This window comes from Penicillium concentricum, assembly GCF_028827145.1.
Source record: "Penicillium concentricum strain IBT 3081 chromosome Unknown utg000006l_segment0_segment0, whole genome shotgun sequence".
NCBI classification, from domain to species: domain Eukaryota; kingdom Fungi; phylum Ascomycota; class Eurotiomycetes; order Eurotiales; family Aspergillaceae; genus Penicillium; species Penicillium concentricum.
The window spans coordinates 1,473,644-1,494,367 of NW_026622759.1; the positions used below are offsets into that span (position 1 = coordinate 1,473,644).

Here is a 20,724-nt window from a genome sequence, read left to right on the forward strand (position 1 = left end):
CTATCTATTTACTTAACAGATTCATGAGAAAGCCTACTGTGAAGTCAAAATGAGTCGCTTGAACCTAGATACCACAGTAGGAGGAAACCAGAGGTATTCGTTTATGGAAACACCAGTCGAAATGCATCCATCCTTCCAACGGAATCTATCCAATCCCCCAGCGGAACCAAATGCGCCCCCACATCCTGTGGAAGAACCAGAGCGACAGCGAGCATGGTCATATGCAAGTGAGAAAGAGCAGCAATTTCAGAATCAGGGAATAATCCCAGACTATGCCAACTGTCCGCCCATCGAGCAGCACCCGGCCAATTATGCGCCTTTGGCTCGGAACCAGCAGCAACAACAGCAACCGCAACATAACACAATGTCCCCTCAGACCTACGCAATTGCGCCCGAGCAGCATCCCACTCAACTTTATACCCAGTCCTATACCCAGTCGTATACAAACATAGCCGAACAAAGTCGCACCATGACTCCTCAGGCGTATGTAAATCAATCGCATACAAATATACCCGAGCAACAGCAACAATGGCACCAACAAATTGGGATGACCATATCTCCTCAGTATGCGAACGTACCTCAACAAGACAGCACTCCCATGTCTCCCCAAACATATGCAACTCATTCATATGCGACACAATCATATACCCACATCCAGGACCAACAGCGCGACATCGAACCACCCATCCAACAATATGCCTCGTATCCCGAAACTCCCAGCTCACCACCACCGATCTCGCCAGGGCCACTGCCCCTGAAAGTAAACCCCGAAGCTCCAGCACGAAGCGAAACAATGCCCATTGTCCCAGACGAGAATCCCCTCCAGTCACCCAAGTCACCATATTTCCCTCCACCCACTAGAGCGGCGACATCGCGCACTCCCCAGCCAGATGACCTGAGCGCATACCACCAGCCCGGTCAATCCATGCATCCAAATCAGGAGACGAAGGGGGGAGGATGGAGCAATGGACTGTGCGAATTTTCGAATTTCGGAATCTGCTGTCTGGGAATGCTATGTCCGTGCATTTTGTATGGGAGAACTCAACATCGACTCTCAATGAAATCGAGGAAGGAGGACCCGACAAACATGCTCGGTTATGAGACATGCAATGCGTCGTGTACGGGGATGGGATTGCTATGCGGATGTCAATGTAAGTCTAAGTCCAAGTTCAACTCCAAGTCCGGTTCCGAGCTTGAGTGAGATTTGCAATGCGACCGAGCAACCGAAAAAATAAGCCACATTCTAACCAGCACAACAGGGTTACTGGCCACCATCCAACACACCAGAACGAGAAAGGCATATGGCATCCAGGGTAGTATAATGTCCGACTGTGTCCGAGCTACCTGTTGTACATGCTGCACATTGATCCAAGATGAGAAGGAGATCCAGAAGCGTGAGGAGTATCGCTCTCGCGTGGCCAGGGAACGGGGGGCGGCTCTGCTCTCGCCGTATACTACCCCCGGGCCGATGTCTTATAGTCCGCCACCGCGATGATGCACTATGTCTAGCGAGGGAGTAGGGTTGATGGCATGAAGTCTTGTGTAAATGTATACAGTTTATGCATTGTGATGTGATAAGCGTTTCTCGTTTGAAATTTGACATATTTGATTTTGGACACTGTTGTATGTTGAAGGGCATTGTACGAAGTACTTCCGTGGCCTGTCGGCTTTTCCAATCTACAGGTGTGGTGTGATCAGGGCTGCTGTTACACAAGTAGAACCCCTACTTTTTAGCGTTGCAGATAATTGTATGCGGCTGGTGAAATGTGATATATCATATTGCCACCTCGTTCCAAACTTCAATGGGAATGGTGAGGGGAGATGTCTGGTTAACTACCTTAGCCTAGGCACACGGAGAACAAAATATAACTCAGAATTGATTGATTCTTGTGAAATCAAGAAGAAAATTCATCTCTTCATTTCTAATCACCTATTTTACCGCAATATATAACCCCATCGCCAGATCCACCCAGGCTCCAAAGTTTCATAGCCAATAATTGAACCCTGTCAAGTTTACTACTCCGTGCACAGGATCCTAATGGAAATCATCAAACCTTGACATTGGAATATTGAGTATCCCGCCCACCAAATATCAAGCCAAAACCTGCGGGTACACGGAAGACTCTAAGCGATGCCAGCCAGCCATTGAACTGAACCGTCTAAGGTTCCAAGATTAAAAGGTAACAGTTCAGAACAGAGGAAGAAGTAGCAATGATCGCCCCCGGGATGTATCATATCCACAAAATCAAGAAAGATCACGATCGGACAAACCAACTGGCGGGTCGATACCAATAAGCCCCGATCTCATGATCTCACCGGGGGAACGGGTCGATGCGCCACGATGATCCACCAAGAGTCTGCGGAAGACTCCGGACGAAGTACGGAGTACTTTGTACATAATTACCGAACCCTCAGCCCCAATATCCCCGGCTGCCAATTTACAAAGTCCCGGCGATATGCAAGGCGATACATCGAAGGGGCGTGTCGACCATAGATATTCACCTTGGAAGTCCACTATAGCTGATATATCTACTCCGTACTAGTAACGGCAACTTCGGGACTATTCCTAGAGGCTGGCGCCGGCGTGGAAATATTCCCCGGGAAATGCTGATAGTGTCAAAGCCCTTGTTCAGAGTAAGGTTTGAATATATGGGGATCACAGATGTTAGCCGGCTAATATGTAAGGATGGGATACATCAACCCAGTGGTCATTGCTGCGGAAGCAGTCATTCATCTAAGGTTATATTTTAGAGTTGAATAATGTGAGACCTGTTCATTGCCTTCTCTGGGCTAGTTTTTGGTTCGCTCTTGCATAGTTTATGTGTATATATTAGATCTGGGATTCCTGCATCGCGCTGATATTGGCGTTTTTATTCATTTAAAAAATTACTTTATATATTTTGTTGATACGTGCGCTATGGCGGATTCAGTTGCCCAGACCGTCCATGGCTATGACCATGATAACTTACGCCATGTAGTTATCACTTCAACTTGCTTTGCCTTCATCTTATCTACTACCGCAGTCGGATTTAGGATTATCTCTCGAATGATTAACGGGAGTGGTCTTTTTCTAGATGACTGGCTTATTATTATTGCGTTGGTGAGAAGAACACCTCGAATGTATCTATGTTAAGACTAACGTTTGGAAACAGATCTTCGAATATGGTATATCGATAGCAGGAGTTGTGTGTACGTGAAGACTATTTACACCTAATCCAGCCATCAGCTAACGCGAGGAAGTACTGTACAATGGGCTTGGAACACATATTGTCGAGCTCTCCCCTGAACAGATCGTTGTCTATCTGAAGGTATGATATTGCATTCGCATCACTGTACACTGAATATGCGGACCTCCACTGATAAAGATACACAGACACTATTTACAGGCTCGATCCTCTACACCAGCTGCATTGCAAGCATCAAGCTATCCATCCTGATGCTCTACCGCAGACTTTTCCCTGTTAAGACCATGAAATATGCCGTCAATGTTGTATCTCTAATTGTGATTCTATGGGCTGCATGCGGTGTTCTTGCAGGCTGCTTCACTTGCATCCCAACCGAGAAACTGTGGCACCCCATGCTTGAAGGTGGTTGCATGGATCTCTCCAAGTTCTACTACGGTCTTCAGGTTCCTAATATTGCGACGGACGCAATAATCCTCCTGATGCCCATGCACATAGTATGGAGACTTCCCATCTCTAAGACTCAGAAGCTGGGTCTTTCTGGGATTTTTATTTTGGGATTTTTGTAAGCTTTTCACTACCTGTCTTTATGCCAAATGTTCCTCTAACATAATGTAGGACTTTAATATTCGATATCATTCGTCTGGTTGTTCTGATCCAGCTTTCTACCCAGGGCGAGGATATTACATGTACGCATTTCCTCTTCCAATTACATCTATGAGGACTATTTACTGATACCCAAACAGATAATCAAGTCCCAGCAAGCGTGTGGACATGTATCGAACCCGCTGTCGGAATTGTCGCAGCCTGTCTGTCAAATATGAGACCTTTGTTCAAGGTGCTGCACACCAAGGTCTGGTCTAGGCTTTCCAGCCAATATGCCACCAATACGAGCAGTACCGGCGAGTCACATATCAAGAAGAAGAACGGTTGGCCGCGCCAGACACCTAGCCCCACTGGTGATGGGGGTAATTCTCCTAGTCCCAGTGGTGATTTGAAGCAGTCGCCGACCCATACCCAATCTGCTGTGTAAAGCAGGCGTTGAAAATATTATATAAACTGGAGTTTTCCATTGTCTTTGTGATTCCCTACCCACCACAAGGAAGCCAGGATCGCTTTGTTGGCATTTTCCAGATCTGTATCATGAGGGAAAGAACACAAAGAATCCAAACAGTGCCATTGTCTTTTGTCTCAACTAATTCTGAGCTAATACACCAAGTCATTGACTCAGTGCAAAGAAAAGCCTTTGGTACATTTCTTTCTCTATTGATATGTCTTCAATGCATAGCTTAGATGAACAGGAAACGGAAATCATAAATACCTCTTATCCCGGCAATCTCCTAACTAAATCAATCAAGCAACCCACCTTCAAAAATCCGAGAACAAGGTCCGCGCTCTTTTTTTATTTCAGTCCAATCAATTTCAAGGCTTTAAGAAGAAGACCTAGGTAAGTTCCCATTCCATAACTCTGCTTATCCTTCCAGGCAAGGATGTCTAACCGCGAGCCAGCACACTCGCAATGGCAGAAGAGCTTCCAAAAGGAGTGCCGCGCATTTGTAAAAGAGGCAGAGGCTCTAGCTGATTACGCCAGGCAACATTCAAATGATTATAAATATGAGCACGATGACGATATTTGTAGAGGACTTATAAGTCTATGGTCTCAAATGGCGCGAGTGAAAGACACCGGACTTGATATGGTTGCGGAAACGCCGAGATGTTCTCTCGTTCTCAAGGAACGCAGCTTTTGGTTTATTCGGGCTCTGGCAGATCAGACGGAGTTTGAAGACGAGTGCGATGAAATAGAGGCTCGTCTAGATGGACTGGCATTGAAGGTTGAACGTCGCGAGTTGGAGAACCTTTGGGTTGCTGGAGTGCTTGAGTCAACGGCTTTGTATATAAAGGAGAAATTTCATGTATAGATGGTGATGTTTAAATGGAACTCCTATGTTTGCTGATTCGTGATTAGGTCTATGGATAGGCTTTGATTGTATGCCCAGAATGTAAACATACGGGGAACAAGAAGGGTTGGCGACTTATGTGGCCTATGTGCTTGACAAAATGATTGAATAATAATCTAATCTATTTGGTTCAATATGATAATACGGGCTTTACGTGAGATATATCTTTAATAGTGCATTTTTTAGTGTTTTAGCTACTCCGTAGAAGAATCCGGCAAAGGTGTGCAAGTCAAGCCTTCATTGTTACATCACTATATAATTATGTATTTCAGCCCTTTACGTATTAAACTAGTCAGAATCTTTCACGATAGCATCAGATCAGCAGTACAATCATGGCCCGTACTTCGGCTGTCAATGCATACCCAAATTGCCTTCTATGCGGAGTGGAGGTTTACGCGAAGGATTGCTCTCAAATCACAAAGCCGCCCAGTTCAGCTACCTTCTTCGGAGGAAATCAGCGAAAATACTATATGACAGTCACACCAGCTCATGTGGTGGTCTCATCAAAAGAGGTAGAAGAGGCAGAACTCCCGGGGTCCCCCAGAATGTGGTCCAGCATGTGTCGAGCCAGTGAGTTTACAAAAGCGCTCTAGATCCAATTTACTCTAATCGCTATAGTGATCAAATCGCCCCATAACGAGTTCTTTCTGAGTGGTATCACTGAAATTCAAACGGATCATACTCGTCCTTACATCGTTCCAAAAAAAGTCCTAGCATGGCGCGCATCGGCGGGAGATCACATACTCTTAAATATGATGATAACTTCATTCAATTCTACGCAGCAGACATTAAAAGACAATCGAGTCAGTTCAAAAACGAGCATATCGGGTTTATTGTCCATGCCCACTGCTGGGCTCTTCTCAACCACGTCATACCAACAACTTTGGTTGAAAAGAAAATGGACAAATTTATTTGTGTTGCGCAAGACTACTGGCGCGACAATAAATCGTGGGGAAGTACTAGCTCCCCGCTCCGGCTTGAGAAGTATTCTGGCAAGTGTCTAGGGTCTATGCCTCGGTGGAAGTACGGGAGCGATATCTACAAGAATCCTCTCATAGTGTCCGGGGTTCAAAAAGCAATTGACACAGCAAAGAAGTACAAGCAGAGACATATTCAACCCCGTTGCAGTAATTATAGTAACGTTCCCTTGGATATTGCGATTCTGATCGCCGAGTGGATTTGCCCCATTGACTATACTCCGGCTGATGTGAGGAACACGAGAAATATGCTTTCTGCATGGCAGTGGGAATTGCCTGATGGGTTTTGGAAGAGGTGGCTAAGAGAGGAGGATATAATATTTGAATTGGAAGCACCCAGGGAGGTCAACTATTCAATCGATTGGCAGAGCCTACGGCTTGATTTGATGGCTCTTGTTTCTGATCGGCGGTATGTCTCGAGTGGCTTGGTGAATCGTGTGCGAGTCCTTGGCTTTATGACTGCCATTGCGTCGGATTTTCTCGACATGCACTGAGGGTAAGAAAGATTGCTGCAGAAGGACTTACTAGATAGCTTGATGTGAAATTAATCGCCATGTTGGTATACCAGACTCTAATCTCTCTTCATTAAAAAGAATTAGGCTATGTGTCCTGTATCTAAAGATGGGATATTCAGTAAAGAACAATACAGCCTTGTAGTAGCAGATGGGAATATCGATATTGCCATCTCTTGTTAAGCTTATATTTGTAGTGTCCCTGGATGGGGGATCTGCACTAATTATGGGCAATGTACTTGGTACTTATTTCAAGATGGTAATAGATGAGTACAACCAGGTACCAGGTACTTCGATTTACATTAAGCATAAACTCAGCCATTTTGGGGGCCAAGCAATGCCTTCACGCCCATATTTTTTTATTACAAGTGCTAAACTCTTAGTTCACACTATGCACGGAGTACTGAATGTAGTAAGGCGCCGCCAAGATAGCTAAATTGCATCCCCGCGACCTAACCCACATGACCCGAGGCGCATGGACGCTCCGATAAAGGCGTCCTTGAGAGGCGTTTTCTCCTTTTTCTTTTGGCTTTTGCCTGCATATGCTCTCTCGAGCTTTACGATATTTACCAGTCACACGGTAAGCCCAACATGCGCGGTCTCGACGAAAGCACCGATGTCTTTGTACGTACTGGCCAGAAGGCCCAGGAGCAAGTGCGACATGCTTGGGATGGCTTTATAAATTTTGCTGCGCGGGATAATGTTCTCGAGGTTGCGTTGGGCTTGATGTTAGTTCTCTCTCTTGCATTGCCCGACAATCAAAGTGTTGGAGAACCACCCTGCTAACATCTAGATCCTACTTAAAGTATAGCTAATGCGTTTACCAAAGTCGTCACATCTTTCGTATCAGACCTGGTTCTGCCTATTGTCTCTCTATTGCCATTTCTGAACCGAAACATGGATGAGAAATTCGCTGTCCTCTCAAAGGGTCCGAATTATGACCAGCAGTATGGATATAATACCCTCTATCAAGCGAGAGAAGATGGAGCACTGGTTCTGGCTTATGGGTATGTGGACCTATCTAAGCTACCCATGGATGATATTCTATTCGTCAGGTTTAACACAGATTTATGCAGATTGTTTATTGAGACAGTGATCAACTTCATGGGTGTCAGCCTTACTCTGTACGCAGTCGGACATTTGTACATGCTTGTCACTCATGACAAAATCATTAAGCCCACTGTTCGGTGTCCATACTGCAAGCAGTACATCGGTGAATCGGTAAGGGGTTGATCGAATGTGTTGTTTTGCCTCCGCTAACTGTTCAAAGGCGCTTCGCTGTCGCCATTGCTCAACATGGCAAGACGGAAGGGAAGATGAGCCTCGGAGTGATAGAAGTTCTCGCGGGGAGCTGGCTGATGCTGGGTCGAGTCTTGTTGGGGAAGCTCCCTAGAGAGTAGTAGATAGCGGCGGACTTTTGTGAGGTATAGATACGGTGATACGGAAGTCGTTTCCTTTTGCAGATTAGCGAGTCTGATTATACACGGGTGGATAATTTGATTTCTGTTAGTGTCGAAATTGACCTTTAAGGCCATGGAAAGACAGCTTGATTTGTTACAGATGAATTGGGATTGTAATTAAATGTACAAGAAGATCTATAATATATAAGCCAAGAATGGAGGATCAAATCTGAATGTCTATACGTTTATATCGACCACCATTCAAATTCAGTCATATCCTGTACCGGCAAAGTATGCTGTTGGCGGCGCCACGTCCTGCGAGCATGCTTGACAAACTTCTCTGCAGGAGACCAGGCTGCCTCCCAGGTCGCAGGTTGTCTTAGCGTAGTTTTAGACTGGAGAATACCAAAGCGGAAATCAAGTGGATCAGGAGTGGATGCAGGAGACGGTAGTCGCATGTAGTAGCGGATGCTGTCAGGAAGCTCCTCAGGCACATGGCTGACCATGATCAAGGCTTGGTCCGGTGTAAGACCAGTGAACCGGAATGCCGCCTCAACTGAACCACGGGGTTTGGCATTAAGAGCACGGCGTTTAGGTCTCTCGCCAATTTCCAAGAATTGCAAGCACGCGTTACGCTGTGCTGCGGACATGCCTGAGAAAGCTTCGTCGAGGATAACAATGTCCGGCCTGGTGATGAGGGCCCGGAGGAAAAGCACAATGCGTTGTTGTGCGGGGGTGAGCTCACCGAAGAGAATGTCATCCGCGTATCCAACAACGTGATCCATTGGGAAATACGGCTTGGCGTAAAAAGGTGACGTTCTCTTGATGACCGGGAGATGGTCAGTCGATATTGTTGGCATCTCGCTCGTGAGGTAATCTGGATCCAGCAGGGGTTTGAAGAATTTCAGGACTACAGATATGTCGTGATCTCGTTCAATATTCAGCTTCGGCTTTGACAGGAAGGTCTCTGCGAAGGCGGACTCAAGCGCTGCACGGATTGATAATTGACGCGGGAAGAACGCATGGATCTCCGGTGATGAGTGCCCAATGCGGGACTGCAGTTCAAAGATTGAAATTGCCGGTTTGCCAGGCTCTGGAAGCCTAGATCGTCCGAAGAGCTTGACAGGCTGCCCATAAGCCTGCGGATGGTCGGATGTGATCATTGATAGCAATGTTGTCTTGCCTGAGCCATTGGGACCAAGAATCGCCCAGCGTTGTCCCCGACGAACTCGCCAGTGCAGCCCATCCTTTACTTCACCGTGAATAGATTGCTGCCAACCACCGAGTACAGTCTTGTTCCCATACTGGACACGAACTCCTTCCATATCAATGACTGGCTCTCCGCCCAATGGCGCCTGGACTTCTGAGCATTTTATATCATTCGTATGGGCCACCAAATCCCCAAGCAGTTCTTTGTCCAAGATACCAGCCTTTAAGTCTGCTTTACACTTATTCAATATTACCGTTTGATGTTCGGATAGAGAGTCCACCTTGGTCTTTTTTACAACGTGGTTCCAGACATTAAGCGTGTCTTCGATAGCTGGCCTTGGCCCTTGCAGCAGTACCTGATGGGCATTGCCCACAACCATAATGTGCGTGATCCAGTCCGGCACCTTATCCTGGGGGCGCAGAGCTAGGATAAGCCGCGGGCTGCGTTCGTTCGCTAGCTTATGAAGAAGTTCAGAGATCCTTCTCACTGCCACCGGGTCCAATCCCACTAAGTCAAGGTTAGAATGTCAAAGTCATCAAAGGTGAATTCAAAACACTCACTGAATGGCTCGTCAAGAAGTAATAGCTCTGCTTTGCTTAGAATCGCCTTGGCAATCCGCGCCCGGCGGGTTTGACCGTTGCTTAGATTCGCGACTGGCAAGTTGAGCAGACATTCTAAGTCAAGACTGCGAGTGGTACGGCGAAGAAATTGTTCATCGTGTAGCGTGCCTTCCTCCTCGCCCTCCATCGGATTTAAAGATGTCTGGCCACGCAAGTATTGCAGCAGGGTCCAGTCGGTTTCCTCCCGAAGACTCTCATAGCGAGCACTGAGGTATGCGCCACGGATTCCCCCAATAGCCCCCGAGCCCTCGCCGCTGAATCCAACATATTGGATCGCATTTTCCACTGAGCGCAACCGTGGGTCCTTTTCTGCGATCTTGTCTGTGAGGAGGTATGGGTATGAACGTGCGCTGGGTGGGATACAGATGTGTTGGCCGCGGAGGATATGGAGGAGGTCGGTTCGATCAGATGGGCCAATTATAGCCCAGTGTTGGGGAGATGTCTCGGTCGAGCTGGGAGTTTGAAGAGCGGGTAGGATGAAGTTCAGGTTCGGGAAGAGAGCTGGATTAGACGAGTCTTCGGCGGTTGGGTAATTCTTGTAAAAAGTTCCATCTTGAATGCGAATGAATGGGATTTCGGAGTTGAAACGGGTCGCGTGATAAGATGCAAGCCCCAATACCCTGGGCCGCAATTTGATTCTGGGTAGCATCGTCGCCTGGAAAAGTCGCAAATGTTCGGAGATTGGAGATTCGGGGTAAACATTTTATAGGTCACGTGAATGGGGCGATTCTAGATTCTCATGCAGGGTTGTACCTGAGCCCCAATTTCTTTTGCCTCATTCCACTGTTGAAGCAGTCAAACAATAACCAAGGCAATATGATACTCATAATTTCACATCATCACTTACGCACATACAATCTCTTGAAGTTATGTTCTCACGTGACTGTTCCGATCTGATCGCATCCGATCCCGGATCGCTCTTTCGGATCTGCATACGGGGGTGATAGGAGGGGTTTCATATCCGTCTATTATGATAGTTGGAAAATGGAAGTAGTGGATATAAATACTAACAGGATCATATCTTTATAACTCTTACATAGTAAATCCCAAAAATAGATGTGAGCCGACGGCTAACAAGGCGGGTGTGGCCACCCGATGCCCAAATTCTCGGGACCCGATCTGGGGTCGTCATGGATATAATACCCGGCCTTCTCCTACTTCACGTTTCCCCTCCAAACCTTCTACGTATCTCCTTTCCATTTGCGGAATTTCAAGTGGCACCCCGCGTTGATCCTGTATCAAAGCAACCAACACATTTCAACCAACGTTCAAGTGTACCTACTGAGAAAGAAGCAACATGACAGTCAGCATGTACTCTCCGGTCCTTGAGACTAGTCGCATCTTCTCTGAGCTGTGCGAGCAGTCGGAACGGTTTGATTTGCCACCTGAGGTCCTCGCAAACAAAGACCGCGTCTCGTTCTCTACCAGTCATAATGAAATCTATTTCCCCATTCCCTTTAAAGAGACCGAGACTCTCGCTGCCCTCAAGGGAATCGAAGGTTCCGTAGCAGCTGCCATTGCGGACCTGCGCTTTGGTTCTGGTGGGGAACCTCGTGGTATTCAAGTCAATCTCGAAGCTGCTACTGCCTTCGGATGCCAAGCGTACATGGCAAAGGTGGATGGTCTGTCAAAATTGGACCCGGCTGTGAAATCAAAGTTGAAGAGTATGTACTTCCGTGTAAACCTGGAATGACAAGACAATATTAACCGCAACAGATACGGATTTGCTGGCTGCCCAATCAAACGGCTACCGACGTATGTCGGCGAATCTTTACAAGACAAAGAACCCAGACGAATACTTCCATATTCATGGATCGCTGGAGGCTACAAGTACCCTGAACATGATTGGACTGGAGGGCCAACGACCAGACTTGACTGACTATGAAGACATCATCAAGGTTATTGAGAGCAAAGTACAGCAATACACAGCTGCAGAGCTCGAAGAGATGAACCAGGCGAGACGTCAGGCTGGTGTGACTGCTTACAAACATGAAGACTTTATCAAGACTCCCCATGTAAGTCTTATACGGTGCTTTATTTGGTCGCAACAAGCAAGCTAATCATTTTGACAGGGAAAACTTAACGTCCAAGAGCCTGCATGGAAAGTCAGCAAATTGCCTGGTGATCTTCCTCCAACTCCCTTCCCAGCTCGACGCAACGGCAGCAAGAAGATCCTCGAGGGTGTCAAGGTACTGGAGATGTGCCGTATCATCGCAGGCCCGACTGTTACCCGTATTCTAGCCGAGTATGGTGCGGATGTTTTGAAGATCACCAGTCCAAGCCTTTCGGATGTTCCTTTTTTCCAAGTGGATGGTAACATGGGAAAGCTTGCAGCAGATCTCGATTTGAAGAGCGATGTTGGACGAAAGGAGTTTGAGAAGCTCTTGGATGATGTGGATGTTATCGTAGATGGCTACCGTCCTGGAGCCTTGGATAAGCTTGGCTACGGAGCAGAGGCCATGGCTGAATTAGCCAAGAAGCGTGGCAAAGGCATCATTTATGTGAATGAGAACTGCTTCGGATACGAAGGCGAGTGGGCTGGCCGCGCTGGATGGCAGCAGATCGCAGACTGCGTAAGTGATCAGATCCAACATTCATGCAACTCAGACCAAAGCTGACCTCGAATACAGGTTACTGGAATCGCCTGGGCCCAAGGAAAGTTCATGGGTCTCTCCACACCCGTTGTACCCCCCTTCCCCATCTCCGACTACGGCACAGGCTGCATGGGCGCTATCGCCGCATTAACTGGTCTCTACCACCGCGCGAAGACCGGCGGATCCTACCACGGCAAAGCCTCGCTGATGCACTACGACCTTCTCCTCTTTGCAATGGGCCAATACCCAGCTGATGTGCAGGAGGAGCTTCGTAAGGTGCAGCCGCCCGAGTTCTTCAAGTTGCGTCACTGCGACAGCGTTGACCGCATCTCGTCGACTGTACTGAAGGGCATGCAGGAGCGGTTCCCGCACTTGTACAAGCCTGCTGGCTCTGAGTCGGAAGGCCGCAAGCCATTGACAGAACTATGGTCATCGCGCGCATATGGTGCGGATATCGAGATTGTGAAGCCAGTCGCGGTTATTGGCGGAGTGGATAATCAGTTTGTGCGATCTAGTCGTCCGAATGGATTTGACCGAGCCTCGTGGGATGAGTTTAACGTCGAGGAGACAGATGTGAGGAAATGCTAGTCGTTTCAGTCCTGTTCCTGTTCCTTTTTTTTGTCCCTTGATATGGGGAATGCACTGTACATAGATTGCAATTGAACACTAGTCTGCAAGTTACCTTGAAGCCAGAAGTTTTGACTTAAATTCAATATGGCATAAGTCAAAAAAATCAGGCTTATAGTTATCCAATATGGATCCTCATGATTCATTTCTTGATGGATTTGGTCAAATACATTGAGTGATCGAGGGTAAAGGTACAGTGCTCATTTAGGTACAGGATATATCTTCCGCCAATAAAGTTGCCTCCAGACTCTGACGATATACCCGCTTCCCTGGACGCTCTGTGAGTCCAATTCCTTTGATAACTTTTCAACCAAGAGCAGATTGCGATGCAGATCATCGAGGGAAAGACTGCGTTTGTCGACATACGATTGTAAAAGGTGAATAGCCCTTTTGTGATACGCTCTCGCTCCCCATTTCAGCATTGATGCGCCAAACTTATCTTCGGGAAGAGGATTAGCCCCTCGTTCCAGGAGAAGGCGAAGACTGACAAATTGCCTCTCAGGGAAGTCGTTGGCGGTTGTCCGGTAGGATGACCAGCAACGAGGAGGTTTTTCCAATTTGTTTATATCCGCACCATAACGCAGAAGTACGTCAAGGGTCGCTGCTGCTGCTTCAGAGTCGGCAGCTTCTGCGGCATCTATCAGGTAGGATTTGGGATCGTGGTAATCGCCGCACCAGGGGCCGTAGGCGTGGATATCCGCAAATTCATCAGCCGCTGGATTCGGGTCAAAACCTTGCTTGAGGAGATATTCCGTGGTTAGTGAGTCTCCCCTTACCACAGCAGACCTCATTGCGATCTGCCCTTCGTCGCCGGGAAGAGCTATCACACCATATGGGTGTAGGAATTGAAGCATGGCTACCCCTCCTCTGCTTGCTGCGGTGAGCAAAGTTCTCGTCTTAGCTGCTTCTTGGGATATCTCCAACGGAACACCGTGGTCGAGCAGCCTTTGAACCAAAGTAATATTTCCACTCCCTATAGCCCACTCGATTGTGTTGAACTTTCTGGACTTAAAAGCCACCTGACAATCTGGCCCTCGAGAGAGAATCATCTCAAATATTGGTGAAAATCGCATGGCTATAACAAGAGCAGGTTTGCCATTCCTATCTGTATGGTTCACATCAATTCCATGCTTGAGTAGTAACACCACCAAGTCGGTGTTTCCACTTTTGCAGGCCGCGATCAACGGAGTCTGGCCTGACCTTTCAACATTGGGATCAGCTCCGTTTTTGAGAAGAAGCGTAGCAGCTTTGATATCACCCCTTTTCACTGCCCATGCAAGTACTGTGGCAGGTTGAAAAACCTGTTTTTTGTAGGGCGAAATCTGTGTTTGATAGGGAGCGGATCTTCTGTCTAGATGACATCCACTGATCAAGATCTTTTCCAACATCTCTTCAAATCCACAGGCAACAGCCACCAGCAAAAGCACAGCCAAATCCTCGCCTCCAGCGCTGATCTTGCTCTCCACATCAACATGGGTCAGCAAATACTGAACCAAGTCCAGACTTTGCGCCACTGCAGCATGTTTTAGGTGCACCAATGTGACTCCATTTGGCCCTACAGGATTAGGACAGGCCCCGGCCTCAATCAAGAACCGAACAAGATCCACATTGCCGGACTCCACTGCTGTTGTTAGAGGAGTATCCCCATTAGAGTATGCGATATCCAAAGGAGCACCGGCTTCGATCAAAATCCGAGCAACCTCCGTGTTCCCGGCTGTGCGCAGTAGCGCTTGGTCATTTTGAATCATATACTTGATCGTTCCGGGATATTTCTCCTCGAGGAATCTCATCACAGCTGGATGGCTCTGGCAAATACTCTGGGTCATGGCCTTGATAACTTTGGCCTGATCCCATTGTGCCATTCCACCGTAGACATGCAACAGTTGTACCATTGAGTCGTACCCACAGCTAACAGCCACATCCATTGGGTCGTGTTCCTCCTCGCGCACGAAAATAGGATCGTAGTAGTCTTGGACATCCATGACAACGTTTGATACAATCTTGTAGCAGTCCTCCAGTTCCGGAAACCACCATTCATCTTGTCCATTTGGACGAAGACCCCGTTCCAAGAAAAGCTTCACTATGGCATCATGTCCATAAAAAGCCGCTAAACATATTGCCTGGGCTTGGTTGAATGTGGCTAGCGGGGCACCGGCGTCGATGAGTTTTTCAGCGACGGATAGTCGCCCAAGTCGAGCTGCCGATACCAAGCCACAGCCTTCGTAGCGCTTCACATTGTTATTGTATAGACAGCTGTCGAGTGCGTCATGCAATTGGCGTGTCGTTCGTGATAGAGCGCTGATGTCGCTGTCGAGTTCTAAGAAGTCGGTGATGAGGTAGATTATCTCCAACGGGAGATCTAGAAATTTCATAATGTAGGGCGGAAACGGGAAGAAGTGTGAGGTGAAAAAAGAGAGTAAAATGTTGTCTTGTATTCTCTACAACGGGGAAGCTATAGTTCACTGATTATGCTAGAAGCTTGATAAACCAGGCATCAATCAGATGCTCGCAAGATATTCCCACCAAGATCTGGGGCAGTTTGAGCCTTTTATTCCTTTTCGTGTTCAAACTAAACCTATCACGGTTACTCTGAAATATCATGGTCTTGGCGATATATCGGTTGAGTCACAATATATAAGAATAGTTGGCCACTTATGCCTTGTGGTGACTTTCCAGTGATCTCTTTGCTAATTTTTTGGCAGTCTTGTTAGTAGTCTCCTTATTAGTTTTCTTAGTGGTCTTCCCAATCTCTAATATACTTTTCATGTCTTTAAGATATTATGGCCCCCTTCTCGGTCTCGTTAGGTAGACAGTAAGAAAAGGGTAAGAGGCTTGAAAGCTCTGGGACAACATATAGGTGATAGCCCTGTAAATAAAGTCTAGAACAGTCTATGACACTCCAGTGGGCAGTCTATAGATGTTCCCTGCCGAGCCACTAACCCCACCATAGACGTAGCGTCAGGGTTTCCCCAAAACAGGTTTGACCCCGTTTTTTTCGTAGTGGTTTTTTTTTTTTTTTTTTCTTTTAACATATGTAGTCCGAGACTCACATATGTGGAAGTGACCAGCTACAGATCAGCTGGCCCATCTAATATGGGTCAGCCGAATGATGTTGAGCAAGAGAGAATCCGCGATCTTTCCAAGTTTGTTGTTTCCCCACCCGATTGCGATCGCCACTAACAACATCCCCAACCTCAGATATTATTGTACCTTCGATCAACTCTCAACCTCAGATCTGGAAGTGGATGAGGTCCCACGGGAAACACCCTTCCCTCGTCTTTCAAATGATACCACCTTGACCGCCCTGACCCAACTGGGTGTCTATCGCTTTGGATGCAATCGGTCCTTCGTTTCAATCATCGATGGAGAAAGTCAACATGTCATTGCAGAGGCAACTGCCTCGATCTCTCTTCGAAACAAAGATCTTCATCGCCCGGACGATGGTATCTTCCTGGGGGTCAACACACTTGACTTGGAATGGGGAGTGTGTCCCCACGCCATTCGACTTTTCACCGGACAGGACCCTTCCCAGATACTAGACACGGAGAATATAACGGCCAACCAGACGCGCAACATCATTCGCGATTTTACCAAGGAGGATTTCTACAAAGATCGCTCATATGTGCTCAACTGGCCTTTCTTTCGATTCTACGCGGAGGTGCCATTGTACAGCCCCTCCGGGTTCGTACTAGGTTCGTATTGTGTGGTGGACAACAAGCCACGAACGGTGTTTGGAGACGAAGATGTGGCTGCTCTTCGGGAAATTGCGGACTCGATCTCAAACCACCTTGAAAATTCGCGGATCGTTCAATACCATCGTCGTTCGGAGAACTTGGTCAAAGGGTTAACAAACTTCGTCAAAAATCATTCGAAATTTGACCCTACTGGCTCTTCCACTCAAGGCCAGATTGAAGCATCTGCCAAGAAGCTCAATTCTGAGGATTTGGGGCTAATAGCTATTCCAGCCGATGTGGGTGGAACGCTCGATTCTTTGCCCACCGAAAAGGATGTTGGTGTCTGTTCATCCCTTGATGAAAGATCATCCACAAGTCTTAATGGAAAGGAAGTTTCGATATTTTCTCGAAACAGTGCTTCCAAGTCAAACTATACACAACCATCATCGCTTTCTCGAACCTCGGACCGAGTGGAACCGCTTCCCTCTTCCATGGAAGGAAGCCCGGAATCATTAGTGCCAGAAAATGTGCCTATCGCTGAACGCGTAGCTGCGATATTTGCCCGTGCCAGTCTCCTACTGAGAGATTCTTTGGATCTGGATGGCGTGGTCTTCCTTGATGCCCACCGGAATGACCCGCAATTGTTGGTCACTCTTTCTTTGTATAATTGACATTTTCTAACTCCACTTTAGCGAATCTTCTGGGCGGCATGATGATTGGGACGCTTTGTCGAATTTTGAGACAGGTTCGCCAATTACTTCAGGCGCTAGCCCCTGGGGTCCTCCTAATACAAATTTGCCCGAAGATGCAGAAAACTACTGTGGTTCCTTGGGCCAGGCTACAAGCTGCAGGCCAGCTACGACCAATTCTGAGTCAAAATTCCAGGTCAAGGTGACGGAAGAGTTGCTGCATTCGTTGATCACACACTTTCCAGATGGTCACATTTTCGACATAGACAGCACGAGTAATCCTCCCAGCCCCCTAAACTCTGCAAGTGGCAATTCGAATGTTTGCGCTCCCAATTTCGAAATCATTCGGCAGATCTCTCATCGTCTCGCTCGTCAACTCCCCGAAGCCAAATGTGTCCTTTTCTATCCTCTGTGGGATTGGAACAAATCAAGATGGCTTGCAGGTACACTGGTATGGGTAAATGGAAGCCATCGTCCTTTGGGCACAGAAGACCTGCACTACTTTAAAGCTTTTGGAGATTCTATGATCTCCGAAGTATCTCGGATACACTGGACCGCCAGTGAGAACTCGAAATTCGACTTTGTAACTTCTATCAGTCATGAACTTCGCTCACCACTACACGGGATTCTCGCCAGCGCAGAGCTACTACATGATATTCCACTTCAGACTGCGCACCGTGATATGGTTGATATGATCTCAACGTCAGGTCTCACCTTGCTGGACACAATAGATCACCTGTAGGTTTTATTCGCAGTCTATCCAGACCTTTTACTGACAAACACCAGGCTGGATTACTGTAAAATCAACAACTTGGCAACCACACAAAGCCTCAGCGTGACCAACACTGAAGATTCTTCAACAACCCTAGTATCTGACTTCAGTCTCGATTCCTTGGTTGAAGAAGTGGCCGTGATACTCCATAGCGGCCGAAAGGCACCCGGGCCTGTCTCCTCTCTTGCAAGTGAAACAGCTACTGCTACTCCGTCCTCCCAACCCATCTCTCATATTACTCGAAATGGCGATGAATTGTCAGTGATAGTAAACATCGAGCAATCCGGATCCTGGAATATCCGATCAGTCGCGGGTGCCTGGAGGAGAATAGTCATGAATCTGCTCGGCAACGCAATGAAATGGACGCATTCCGGCCTCATTGAGGTATCGTTGTCACAAGCTGCAGCTCAAACTCAAGCAGAACCTCGCCATATCCATCTCCGCATCACAGACACTGGCCGAGGAATTAAACAAGACTTTCTTAGAAACTCGGCATTCTCTCCATTCGCCCAGGAAGACGCCCTGTCAGATGGTGTTGGACTTGGACTCAGCGTTGTGCATAAGCTAGTGACTTTCCTGGGTGGTCATCTAAAAATGAAGAGCGAAAGCGGTGTTGGTACCCAGGTCGATGTTTATATCCCCGCACAGCACGCCAAGGACCATGTTCCCAAGTTATCCGATGATGCTTCCTCATTAACAATTCAAAGACACAAGGACCCTCTGAAGGCATGCCTCGTTGGGTTTAACGGCTGTCCTGACTTGACGGAGACGCCCACTGGTATCCTGAGCTCCGATGCGAGACGAATGCTTTCTGTTCAAAGTACTCTCGCCAATGTTTTCAGGGTGCAACTCGGATGGCAAATCGCACTGGCAGGCTCACTTGAGAAGGGAGAGGGTGACATCGCGGTCATCGAGGAGGCAAAGTTCAACGCTCTATTCAATGACCAATCACCGTCTACTATGAATGCCGGCCATCATTTCAAATTCTTCATTATCTTGGGCAGCACGGCATCCTCGCTAGGATACTCTCTTCCTGCGAATGCCATCCTGATGCCGCAACCGTATGTCCAGAGTACACACCCTTTTTCGAATGCATAAGCTAACTCTGATTCAGATATGGTCCTCAGAAGATCCGTGAAACCGCTCAAAGAATCATGGATCTGCACAAATCACAACCTCAAATCGGTGGCCTCGAAGCTCTAGTTGCCGTTCCACCAACAAGCTATGAAATTCTTCCGTCAGAACCTACCCCTCCGAATCTACCGGAAATATCGAAAGACCTTTCACAGGAACCTCCAGTTGAATTGGTCTGTCCGAGTCCTCCTATTCGGGGCTCGCCGATTCTATCGAATGGTCAAATGAACGATATGCATGTTCTCATCGTAGATGACAATGACATCAATCTCAAGGTAAGTCAACCCACTGCAAACTCGGTTACGCAAATGTTGCCCTTACTTTCTCGTATATCAGTCCCTCCAATTCGTTCCTTGTGATCAGACTTATAATCATACAACAGATCCTCGCTACGTTCATGCGAAAACTTGGCTGTAGTTACGACACAGCTTCTAATGGACTGATTGCATTGGAACAGGTTGAATCTTCAAGTCGAAGATATGACTTGATATTGATGGGTTAGTCTACAAGCCAAGCATCCCTCTTCAAAAATTACTAACTGCGTGGTTGTCAATTCTAGATTTGTCAATGCCTGTAATGGACGGGTTGGTTTCAACCAGCAAGATCCGACAACACGAAAAAGACCATGGTCTCCAACCCTCCCGCATCATGGCTGTGACAGGCGTCGCTTCGGATACCATGCAACAGGCGGCGGTGACCGCAGGTGTCGACGACTATCTCGTCAAACCTCTCTCTCTCCGTATGCTGAAGAAGCTTATAGAACCTATACTCTAATCAGTTAATTCCCGGTGAATGGACCAATCACCGGTGATTTTTGGCAGGCTGTTCGAAAGTTCATGGTCAGCGTCAGCCTTGTCGTGATACTATAGCATGTTCCCCAAGAGCAAGAAAACGAACAGCTCTATAAAACTTATCGTCAACTAACGAAATATACAATCACGTGCATAGTTCCACCACATTAATATCTTAGACTAAATACCGCTGTCCAACTCCCAGTTCCCCATTGATCCAGGATGAAAGCCTAAGAAACACTCACCTAAATGTTACAGCCTTGATTCACAATTCACCGGCATTCTTTGTGGGCCTTTTGCTTCTCCCTTTCATCGAAGCCACCAGATTAAGGCAATTCACCCCAACACAAGTTGCATTTCTTGAATCGCAGGAGTGTCTTCGCATTCCAACCAAGCGTGTGACGGAAGTGTTTGCGTATCGGTACTTTCTATACAGATGAGAATTCCCCTGGACAGATTCAGTAATTGGACCATAGCATAGAAAGAGAATTCGTGGATACGGTAATGTGTTTGATCTAGCCTACTCGACCATACCTAAGAAGGAAAAGACTGGATTCAGGGATATAGAGAAGGAAGCAAGCCTA

At 47.3% G+C, this 20,724-nt stretch overlaps 9 protein-coding genes across 9 annotated transcripts; 7 read left to right on the forward strand and 2 right to left on the reverse strand.

Moving 5' to 3' along the window:
• Positions 1 to 49: 49 nt before the first annotated feature.
• N7517_010744 (DUF614 domain protein) lies at positions 50 to 1,495 on the forward strand (the record flags this gene model as incomplete). The annotated part of the gene is made up of 2 exons (XM_056728467.1): positions 50 to 1,151; positions 1,260 to 1,495. 2 exons carry the CDS (start codon positions 50 to 52, stop codon positions 1,493 to 1,495), a joined length of 1,338 nt encoding a protein of 445 aa, XP_056574282.1.
• A 1,422-nt stretch (positions 1,496 to 2,917) lies between these two features.
• Positions 2,918 to 4,215, forward strand: N7517_010745 (uncharacterized protein; the record flags this gene model as incomplete). Its single annotated transcript, XM_056728468.1, has 6 exons — positions 2,918 to 3,100; positions 3,153 to 3,189; positions 3,241 to 3,308; positions 3,374 to 3,747; positions 3,801 to 3,871; positions 3,929 to 4,215. The coding sequence occupies 6 exons, from the start codon at positions 2,918 to 2,920 to the stop codon at positions 4,213 to 4,215; spliced, it is 1,020 nt and encodes a 339-aa protein (XP_056574283.1).
• A 457-nt stretch (positions 4,216 to 4,672) lies between these two features.
• Positions 4,673 to 5,101, forward strand: N7517_010746 (uncharacterized protein; the record flags this gene model as incomplete). Its single annotated transcript, XM_056728469.1, has 1 exon — positions 4,673 to 5,101. The coding sequence occupies one exon, from the start codon at positions 4,673 to 4,675 to the stop codon at positions 5,099 to 5,101; it is 429 nt and encodes a 142-aa protein (XP_056574284.1).
• Positions 5,102 to 5,855: 754 nt separating this feature from the next.
• On the forward strand, positions 5,856 to 6,611 carry N7517_010747 (uncharacterized protein; the record flags this gene model as incomplete). The annotated part of the gene is made up of 1 exon (XM_056728470.1): positions 5,856 to 6,611. One exon carries the CDS (start codon positions 5,856 to 5,858, stop codon positions 6,609 to 6,611), a length of 756 nt encoding a protein of 251 aa, XP_056574285.1.
• Positions 6,612 to 7,220: 609 nt separating this feature from the next.
• N7517_010748 (Large-conductance mechanosensitive channel) lies at positions 7,221 to 8,022 on the forward strand (the record flags this gene model as incomplete). The annotated part of the gene is made up of 4 exons (XM_056728471.1): positions 7,221 to 7,357; positions 7,436 to 7,636; positions 7,706 to 7,850; positions 7,900 to 8,022. 4 exons carry the CDS (start codon positions 7,221 to 7,223, stop codon positions 8,020 to 8,022), a joined length of 606 nt encoding a protein of 201 aa, XP_056574286.1.
• Positions 8,023 to 8,274: 252 nt separating this feature from the next.
• N7517_010749 (putative ABC transporter) lies at positions 8,275 to 10,508 on the reverse strand (the record flags this gene model as incomplete). The annotated part of the gene is made up of 2 exons (XM_056728472.1): positions 8,275 to 9,746; positions 9,800 to 10,508. The coding sequence occupies 2 exons, from the start codon at positions 10,506 to 10,508 to the stop codon at positions 8,275 to 8,277; spliced, it is 2,181 nt and encodes a 726-aa protein (XP_056574287.1).
• A 660-nt stretch (positions 10,509 to 11,168) lies between these two features.
• Positions 11,169 to 13,041, forward strand: N7517_010750 (CAIB/BAIF family enzyme; the record flags this gene model as incomplete). The annotated part of the gene is made up of 4 exons (XM_056728473.1): positions 11,169 to 11,523; positions 11,576 to 11,874; positions 11,932 to 12,432; positions 12,490 to 13,041. 4 exons carry the CDS (start codon positions 11,169 to 11,171, stop codon positions 13,039 to 13,041), a joined length of 1,707 nt encoding a protein of 568 aa, XP_056574288.1.
• A 239-nt stretch (positions 13,042 to 13,280) lies between these two features.
• N7517_010751 (uncharacterized protein) lies at positions 13,281 to 15,452 on the reverse strand (the record flags this gene model as incomplete). Its single annotated transcript, XM_056728474.1, has 1 exon — positions 13,281 to 15,452. The coding sequence occupies one exon, from the start codon at positions 15,450 to 15,452 to the stop codon at positions 13,281 to 13,283; it is 2,172 nt and encodes a 723-aa protein (XP_056574289.1).
• A 721-nt stretch (positions 15,453 to 16,173) lies between these two features.
• On the forward strand, positions 16,174 to 20,123 carry N7517_010752 (hybrid sensor histidine kinase/response regulator; the record flags this gene model as incomplete). Its single annotated transcript, XM_056728475.1, has 7 exons — positions 16,174 to 16,223; positions 16,279 to 17,397; positions 17,447 to 18,181; positions 18,230 to 19,276; positions 19,330 to 19,624; positions 19,732 to 19,846; positions 19,909 to 20,123. 7 exons carry the CDS (start codon positions 16,174 to 16,176, stop codon positions 20,121 to 20,123), a joined length of 3,576 nt encoding a protein of 1,191 aa, XP_056574290.1.
• Positions 20,124 to 20,724: the final 601 nt, after the last annotated feature.